General features: G+C 36.9%; 2 protein-coding genes across 5 annotated transcripts; one reads left to right on the top strand and one right to left on the bottom strand.

Moving 5' to 3' along the window:
* Window positions 1-267: 267 nt before the first annotated feature.
* Window positions 268-4,050, bottom strand: LOC144196054 (general transcription factor IIH subunit 2-like). Of its 4 annotated transcripts, none has more exons than XM_077716034.1 (15): window positions 3,461-4,050; window positions 3,190-3,259; window positions 3,034-3,111; window positions 2,905-2,941; window positions 2,621-2,707; window positions 2,484-2,534; window positions 2,293-2,347; window positions 2,083-2,188; window positions 1,886-1,976; window positions 1,554-1,752; window positions 1,416-1,479; window positions 1,190-1,293; window positions 974-1,076; window positions 687-726; window positions 268-434 (listed from the first exon to the last, which is right to left on the bottom strand). In XM_077716034.1, exons 2-15 carry the CDS (start codon window positions 3,243-3,245, stop codon window positions 324-326), a joined length of 1,182 nt encoding a protein of 393 aa, XP_077572160.1. In that variant the 5' UTR covers window positions 3,246-3,259; window positions 3,461-4,050; the 3' UTR covers window positions 268-323. The 4 variants fall into 4 exon arrangements, with proteins under 4 accessions (XP_077572160.1, XP_077572159.1, XP_077572161.1 ...); XM_077716033.1 differs by having other exon boundaries at window positions 3,500-4,048; XM_077716035.1 differs by having other exon boundaries at window positions 3,630-3,774.
* Window positions 4,051-4,552: 502 nt separating this feature from the next.
* LOC144196044 (occludin-like) lies at window positions 4,553-9,540 on the top strand. Its single transcript, XM_077716020.1, has 9 exons — window positions 4,553-4,658; window positions 5,520-5,615; window positions 5,991-6,714; window positions 7,124-7,282; window positions 7,814-7,929; window positions 8,288-8,386; window positions 8,454-8,625; window positions 8,938-8,979; window positions 9,072-9,540. Exons 2-9 carry the CDS (start codon window positions 5,566-5,568, stop codon window positions 9,168-9,170), a joined length of 1,461 nt encoding a protein of 486 aa, XP_077572146.1. The 5' UTR covers window positions 4,553-4,658; window positions 5,520-5,565; the 3' UTR covers window positions 9,171-9,540.
* Window positions 9,541-9,669: the final 129 nt, after the last annotated feature.

Here is a 9,669-nt window from a genome sequence, read left to right as displayed (position 1 = left end):
TTTTCTTGTTACAGAAAATGCTAGATGTCTTAATGGGGGAGATGTCAGCGTAAGGGACGGGTGGCCATCTTGGTACGGGGATTTCTCTGCTATTTATAAATGTATTGAATTCTTGAGGAACTTTGCCTAATCTTGTTCTTCAGAACTTGGTTTTCCTTCTCTGTCCCACTTGGAATTTCATATTTCCACTCGTCACACCATAAAATGTTTTTGTTACACAACTTTAATAGTTATAGATCTGTGTTACTCAATGACCCACTCAATACCTTTTGACAAGATTGATTCATTTAATTAGTTTGTAAAAAAAATGGTGATGTGAGAATTTAAGGGGTGTGTTGACTGTGAACACAACCAGGGCAGCAGTGGAGAGAGTCGTGAATGAAGTGATCACACTCCACACAAAATACACTTTTACAGGATGAGCAAGTGAACATCTAGAAAGAGAGAAATATACAAAGGTAAAGTCATTTGAAAAGACTAGTGGATAGTAAGAAACATGTATACAAGTCATTGAATTACGCATCTAAAGGGTCATTTACTACATTTTCCAGACAGAACTACATAGGGAGAATTTGTGACTGAACAAGTAAAATGAAATTTGAATTATGCCATTCTCACCGTAAAGGTTCATTACAACTGTAGGAATAGTATCAAGCTCAACATTAAAATATATCAGCCACACTTACTGTTTTATCTTTTAATTCTCCTTGACAAGAATCACAGAACCTGAAATTGATAAGAGCAAAAAGTTAAATTATTTGGAACATCATTGTATGTTTACAGAAGTTTACATAGAGTGGAGGGCATTGGAAAATTCATCCAAAAATGCTGACGGAAAGAGCTTCAAGTCAGGATTTGCTCATTTATACAACGCAGAACAAATTTCCAATGGCATAATTTTGTCTGAAATAATTATTATCTCCATCTATTCAACATGGTATGATCATTTTAGAGCTAACCTTTAGAAACTTACCTTTTATCTGGGCGGTCTCCTAATGGCGTTTCAGTGAAGTCGTGTAAGGGGAAGAGGTGGTGAAAGGATCTGGCCAGATGTGGTGCCGACACAAGAGTTAAACCTTGGTGACAAAATAACATGACATGACAATATTGGACATTTTAAAGCTAGAACATATTTGAAGCATTGTGAAAACACAATTAATTGGGCTAAAAGTGCTCCAGCCATACTTACCACAGACTTTACATTCCACTGGAAGCTCTGTGTAGTTACCATGGCACTGCGGACAAAAGTATCCTCCCAGAGAAAGACCTGCATCAGTACTGCCATCTAATAAACTTCAACACAAACAACAGACTTAAGATCATCAGTTCTACCAGTTTACTCTTTACCATGATGTCATGATTCCAGTCCCAATTTTCCAAATAAAGGAGTTAATGGAGATAAAAATGTTACTTACGCCATGCTGAAAGCGGGTTTGGCATTTTGGTCTGTCAGGGAGGCAAAGGTATGCTGGGGAAACCCTGAAATATTAACAATTTGTGATGAGGATGTAGAATACAAGACTGATAAACGTAAACATCAGCGTGCTGCTTACCCATTCGTATTAATGAGCATTCGGATGAGGCGTTAGCTGGGGGAGGTCTCACGTGCAGCGTCAGGAGAAGCTCTTTGAAATGGCTCTCATCCAGGATGACGTGGTACGTGCCGCCAGTTTCCCGGGTCAACATGGTGCACACCCGAACTTCCGCTGACAGGCCAATCACTGACACCCGCACCTTCAATGACTTCATGGTCTGACAATGGCAATGAATAAATAAGTTATAACCTGTCAGGCATGGATTTATAGGTTCATTGCTAGATAAAAGTGTAAAGTTAAACGAGGGCCTTTTGATACAGAGTTAAAAGTGTGAATTATGATATCATCACCTGGATCATCTCATAGATGTTGGCTGGGTCACACGTGGTAAGGCTGCTTAGGATAATCAAAATCTCCCGGCTTGTGTGTCCAGGCATGTGTCTTCATGCAATCATGTATTTTTTTTTTAAAGTGCAAAATTCTCATTAGATTACAGGAAAGCATATCAAATCGGTGACAGAAAGCCAGAAAAACAAACACAACCTACTTCAGTGTCTGTAATGCCAAGTTCAGGGAATTGTATAAGGATGGTTCTCCCAGACAAACGGTGTCTACAGCTTTCCTTAAAGCGGTCATGTGCTTTTTGGGGTTCCCTGTTAAAATGAAGTGGACAATTCAAAGAAATGGATTTTAACTGAAAAAAAAAGAGCATTGAAAAAAGAAATGAGACTCATGTTCTGATGTACACGTGCATTACCTGATAAGTCAGTGAGCTTCTCTGCTCTTTTATTTTTTGTCATAATTATTCCAACCTGGAAATGAGACAACACACACGTTTTTTGCGTTTTCCAGAAAAAAAATTGATGCCTTTTGACGGAAAACGGTTGCATCATAAATACTATACGCAAAAGTATACCCTTTAGTGGGGCAGTATTTTTTACCACTCACCTGGCTAATAGGATTCTGGTCAAAATATTCGTCAATAAAAGCCTCCATAAGCTGAAGCAAGAAAAAAAAGCCACTCATTTAATTAAGTAATTGTGGATACATGTATTAAGAAAACATAACTTTTATAATGCGCAAACCTTAAGAGTTGCAGTCAGTCGGTTTGGTTTTAAGTCTTGATCCTCCATACTTCTAGAAGAGTCAATCACCACAAAAAGATGCCGCATCTACTTTGTACAAAAAAAAAAGGTATTTTAATCTTAAAATGAATTTAGCCACCACAAAAATAATCACCCGTGATTAAGCAGTGAAAATGGGGAGAGTAAAAATCTTTAAAAATTATTTATCATGATCTAGTCGGCGGACCAATAAAATATTTCCATTCATAAAAACACAAATAGACTAAGGAAATCCATCAACTCACCATTCCAAGTCTAATTTGGCCAGAGCTTTTCACTATCCTGGAAATGGAGAAATGACATGTGAATAGTTTATAGAGTTGATATGGAACTTTGTCAATGACCATAATATATTCCTCAAGTCAGAAGCACACCTGTCCCTTTTGGACTGGAACAGAATTTCTTCCACACTGGCTTTGAGTGATCCTGATTCATCTTCCTTTAAAATTTCCCTGAAAATGAAAAACAAAACAAAAATGACCCTCCAAATTTGCTACAATTCAAGACTTGTCTTCTACTGTAAACCTTACCATGTCCTTTCATAGCCACCTTCCCAACGTTTAGTTCTCTCTGGTTCTTCATCCATGATGACTGATATTTCTAAAAACAAAAACAAATAGTTGGCAATAAGAAACCAGTAACATCCTTAATAGTGAAAAATTATACACCAAGAGATCTAATATCTTATCCTTGACTATTGTATACATTTTAGGTCATTCCAATAAAACTACACAAAAAAATGAAAATCTATTTTCAACACTGGTTCATTGAACAAATATAATTAGTATGAAATGAACTTACCAGCAAACCAATAACAGCATAAAATCTGCAAGAATTTACCTGTCAAGCTATTTGTTGGAGGATTTATTGAACAACGAGCGTCTCTTTTATATTCCGTGTCAAAACGTTATCTGCAAAACATGATTCTGACTAAAAGGAAACATTTCGAGGCCCCTCCATGTGGAGTTACCTGCTCAAAAAGGATTTAAATGGAATTCCAGTGGTTTTGCACACCAAAGTACATCCCAAAAAAATACTGTTTTATCCAACTACCACTGTAATGACCGATACATGAGTGCAGTAGGGCTAACTAGGCTATCATAGATATCATATAATATGTCAAGGTAGATATCTAAATGTGGAGCGGCAGTGTAAGAGACTGACGGCCATCTTGCGTCGCAATACTTAATTGGATTTTTAGTAAATGATTTCTCAAAATCACAGATTTTATATGAATAAATTCAAATACTTGGTTTCCTTTTGTAATTTGGTGTAAAATTAAAATTAGGAAGAATTAAAAAATAGGCCTGCCATAAGTGAAAAAAGAGGAAAGAAACATTGAGCAGTAGGTTAAAACAGTACAGACAAAAGAAAAATGTCCAGTTTGATGTAAGAAAGTCCAACCTGGAAAGCAAACAAAAACAAGGGAAATTTATATTAAAAGGAATGTATACTTGGATAATTCATTTGTGCACCACTAGAGGATCCTGCGTCCCAAATTTTGAGGTTTTTTTTCATGTTTACCTCTTTTCACACCTTTCCAACAACAACCAAAAATATATCAATTATGCAACAAAAATTGCTCCTATTTCAATAGAAGAAGAAAAATCAACGTTGATCTTTTTATATTAATAATTTATACATTCATTCATAAATGTATTTGTGACAGGGTAATGCAAATTCAGGGGTATTACACATTCATTGGCAAACTTGTCAAAACTTGTATCGGTATTTGTTGGTATATAACACAGTCGGTCGAAAGCAAAACACAATAGGAATTTTTCCTTCAAAAAAATGTTTTTGTTTCACGTCACAACCGAAAGCATCTTACGGATGTGCCGATTGGGCATATAGTAGCGTAACAGGTTTGTCAGGTAGCATTAAGGCGGGGCTTCTGTGATGAGCACACCTTGAAACCCGATTTTCTCTCAGGTGCACTACAAGAATCATCTTTCCCAACGTCATTGTGATCAATCATTTCTAGAGCTTGCAAAGAAAGGTAAGTTCCCGCATGATGTTTTTCATCATTTTTAAATTTAACGCCCTAAGAAAGATTCACGTTGCCAAAATTATAATGATAATAATAATAATGATCGTGTCAGATGCACATTGTTAACATATTATTGTTGAATATTCAAAACATTCAATTGCTTAATTCGTTTGCACAACATTGAAACTTGTGATTTGGTGGCTTCTTCCCAAATGTTTTTTATTGAGTTGCTATGCCTGCGTGTTTGCTTCCTGTTTTGTCTTCTCAGACAAAAGAAAATTATGCACTTGAAAATAACCAGATGATCATTTATGACAAAATTGTGGGGAGTTGAGATTTTGTAATGTTATTTATCATTGTTTCAATCTGATGGGATTTGAGAGACACATGATGAATTTTAATGTCTGGCAAATTTGAAATGGTACAGCTATATTTCACATCTGTTAAAAAATGGCCATTTTGGATTTAAAAAGCAGTTCATCCTTGTTTAGAATAAGATTGGGGGATCATTGATAGAAAAAAAATAGTTCAAAAAAGTGCTGATTAATGATGGTTTCTTGAATAGAAAATATAGTACTATGTTTAAACAAAGACAAAGTGTGCCCAAAGTACAGCGGACCAGATTGTCTTATGCTGAAAATATTTTGATTGAACCAACAAACTAAGGAGAAATATTGCTGGGATTTTTTTCCAATTAAAATATTTTAAGATGAGTGAAACTGCCAATTTATGAAAAATGACTGTAATTGTCAAAGGCTAAGCAACAATGAGTGAATTCATCCCGTAATTTAAAAGCGGAAAATAAATGTGAATTAAAGTGCCAAAAATGGACATAAAATGAATTGACCATGCTTCATTTTCTTTTTTAAGTGATCGCCTTATTTTGTAGTATAATACATTCCAAGTGGACTTCACCATGCCAGGCAAAAGCAGCAACCCACCATACCAGCCGAATGGCAGCAAACAGTGAGTATGCTATCAAAAGGAACAAGTTCCATTATACTTTGAAACATTTTTTTCTATAAAAGTTGACAATTCATTCATTGGAATACTTTAAATGGTTATCTAAACGGTTTGTGTGAGCATTTTGGAAATGCTGTCTTTGTTGGCCCATTAGGATCAGAAAATTGTGATTTAAATTTCTATTTTGTCAATAACTAGGGAGATTTTTGATTGCTCTTCTGGAAGATGTTAGTGGTAAAAAATGGCTTGAGCTAAGGATATTGCTTTACGCATCGGTGAAATGTGTAAATATTATTCTCTCAGAATCATGAAATCAGATGTGCATTGCAATTCAAACCAAATTGGAATTAAAGTTTCCATTTTTTTTTTATCTTGCAGCCATAGCAGCAGACACAGACATAGTGAATTCATGTCCAATCCGGCATATTCCTACCGCTCTGGAGACAAAATGCTCCACTTCTATCGCTGGACTTCGCCACCAGGTGTGATGAAGATACTTAGTATAATCATCATCATCATGTGCGTGGCCGTGTTTGCCTGTGTGGCCTCAACGCTCGCCTGGGACTACGACATGAACGCCATCGGCGGGAGTGCCTTGCTTCCGGGCGGCGGCGGTTCGTTTGGCGGATCGTACGGCGGCGGCTTCGGGGGCGGCGGCTTTGGTGGTGGCGGCTCCTACGGCGGCGGCTCGTACGGGAGCATCGGTGGAGGTTTTGGAGGAGGGTCTGGAGGTGGCTACAGTGGCTACGGAGGAACCACGCAAATGAATCCTAAGGCTGGAAAGGCCTTCCTCATCGCCATTGCCGCCATCACCTTCATAGCCGTGCTAGTCATTTTTATATTGGTTATTTCAAGACAAAAGGCGGCGCATTCGTCAAAGTTCTACCTTGCAACCATCATCATCTGCGCCATCTTGGCATTTTTGATGCTCATTGCCACCATTGTGTACCTGGTGGCTGTAAACCCCACCGCCCAGTCCACGGGTTCCATTTACTACAATCAGATTCGCCAGCTGTGTGCCCAGTATCAAAATCAAAACCAGGCCCAGGGGATCTTTCTCAACCAATACCTGTACCATTACTGCGTGGTGGAGCCCCAAGAGGTGAGTTGACTAGAAACATTGGGGCTATCTATATTCCTTTTTCTGTGAGATTAACTTTTGCCAGCACTAATTGGACTATAATTCCAAATTAATAGGAAAACCATTGGTTCATATATGAGCCACAGGGTTTTAAATGGGATTGGTAGTCCAAAAATGATGGAATAAATTTAAAAACATCAAACCTTTTGGTAGGTCATTGTATAGTTTTTTGTTATTTCTGCCAAAAGTATAAGTCTAAATCGTTAATACGCAAGGCAGCACTACTGTTTAAGATTTGGGAACATTTTCTGAGAAAATAAAGGGCAATAGTCTGACATATACAAAGAATGAATGTCTTCTAAGATGCAAATTTTTGGTCAGTGGGAAGAAATTGGTTGAAGAGTGATAATTGATCTTTGGGTTTCTGCAGGCCATCGCAATTGTCTTGGGCTTCCTGGTGTTTGTAGCCCTCATCATTCTACTGGTGTTTGCTGTAAAGACCCGCGCCAGCATTAGGCGCTGGGGCAGGGACCGAATTCTATGGGAGGAGGTGAAAATTGTCAACGACAACCACAGCATTGGAGAGTGGGTGAGTACCTATGAGATTCAATTTTGGGGCAAAATGCACAGAATAGTAGATAAGGTTGTTAGATTTGGCTACAAAAATGCTACATAAGAATAAACCGGACATTTCTTTTTGTTTCCATTTTGTATTTATGAAATATTTGGAGGTCCACTCACGTCGCTATGTGTGACACGTGAAGAATTTCAACAATAGTTTCTGGGTGTGGTCAACTTAAGAGATTTTAACACTGAGTATAAAGTAGAAGTAGGTTGTAAATCCAAAAATCACACTGCATATTGTTATTGACTTAAGTCAGGTCCACACTTGGTTATTCTACTCGCTTCATTTCCCTTCCAAAGCAAAAACAAAAGAGCTGACAGAGATGACATTTGCGTTTCTGTAAAGGCCATCATTAGATTCCTGTTTACGTAGTCGTATTCCGGCATACAAAGAGTACCGGAACAAGTTTGACTCGTCAAACTGCTCTTTCACCCTCGGAGGAAAAAAAAAATGCTCGACTATAAACAAGTAGTGTTACATGATCTCTTTTTACAGGTCAAAAATGTGTCAGGTGGACCAGAAACGCTGATGAATGACTATAACGATCAAGTTGGTGCACCTCCAGACTATATTGATCAAATGGAGCACGACAAGCCTCTCTACTTGCCAGGGTAAGCCATGCAGCCTAATTGGCAAGTTAAAAACAAAGTAATATATATTGCTATCTGAAAAATGAGACTAGCAAGAAAAAGTTGATTTTTTTTTTTACGTTAAAGTTGAAAACAACTCTTTATTGAGCCACTACATGTAAATTTAAATATCTCATTAAGATTGTTACCTTGTTAAAACAAGCCTTTCAGGATATTCTAATTTTCTGTGTAGTATTTTTTACAAGTCATTAAAGGTGAATCCTAAAATCTTTTACACATTTACCAACTAAATCAATGACTTATTGAATGAATTATTTCCTTAATCTTTATTCCGACTTGGACCCAAAAATAATACCAAATATCTGAATCTTGTTTGCAGAAATTCTGATATTTCCGGCTCAGTGGATGGCCTTCGGGCTTTGAATGATTACGATACTGGTGCAGATTTAGGGGACGGCTTTGAGGAGAATTTCAGCAAGTAAGTAAAACACGATATTTTGATTTGCCTGGTCATTTTTTTGTTCACATTTTCTTCACTTCTATAGATTGTTTCCTTCCATTATGGACGAGGAAGAACGTCTGGCCTACAAACAAGAATTTGAGCGAGATTACAATGAGTACAAGAGAATTCAAGGGGAGCTGGACAACATCAACCAGACCCTTGCTGATGTGGATCAAGAACTGGACAAGCATAGAGAAGGCAGTCCACAATATCTGGTAAGTGGCATTGTGCTAATTTCATGTGCACAATCACATTTTCTCATACATTTTGGTGGTACTATAATCGATTATTTTCCTGCCATCCTATTAAATTTGGCTCAGGATCTTGGCATAATTGAATAGATCATACTCAAGTTTGACTAAGTCAATAGACTTGTACGCTTTCAGAATTGCATCTTGTTTGCCTTGAAAAGATAAATCAAAATTCGACGATCCCCATTTAAATGGACTAACATTCTTCTCGTTGAGGAATATGTTCAAAGGCTCTAAAATGTATTTATTTTGTTTTCTTGCATTTGTTTTTTCCAGGATGCCATGGATGAGTACACAAAACTGAAGAAAATTAAGCAAGTAAGTCATGTAAAATGTCTGCCATGTTTTTTTTTGTGACTGAAATGACCTATTTTTAAACTTTTTTTGGTGGATATTTCTTTTCATTGCAGTCCGATGATTATCAGCACATGAAGAAGAAATGCAAATTTCTCCGGGCCAAGCTATCCCACATCAAAAGGATGATCAGCAACTATGACCATCGACCTTAAATTTTGAATAATTTTTATATCAAGATTTTATGCACAACCAATTTTTAAGACCCTTTTTAAGACTCACCACAAGCTTTTACAAAAGTCATTCATTTTTAGACTTGCGGTAGCCGGGATATGTGTGGCTTTAATGGGCTCACTTTTTTTAAATTCCTGAAGCACGATACAGATCAATGAGGTGTATCTTATGATTTTTTTTATTGTAAATAAACAGCGTGTCAAGTAACAGTGAAAACATTTTTAAACATTTTATTGTGATAAGTCAATCATTGATTTCTTTCTAAACCATTGACTGGCTATATTGTTCATGTTTTTGCCTGTAATAACTGTATATATTTTTAGCAACACTGAAATAAAATGTGACAGTAAATTTGTGATGTTTGTCATGATTTTAGCATTTCTAACCATGCTGAACCACACTGAATTTTATCTACCAATATAAATATTTTTTGATTGAATACTGCTTTATCCAATATGGAATAAGCATTTTGGGGGAGGA

Source organism: Stigmatopora nigra, chromosome 4 (assembly GCF_051989575.1).
Source record: "Stigmatopora nigra isolate UIUO_SnigA chromosome 4, RoL_Snig_1.1, whole genome shotgun sequence".
Lineage (NCBI taxonomy): Eukaryota > Metazoa > Chordata > Actinopteri > Syngnathiformes > Syngnathidae > Stigmatopora > Stigmatopora nigra.
The sequence above is the reverse complement of the archived record's forward strand: the minus strand, read 5'-3'. Positions and strand labels throughout refer to the sequence as shown.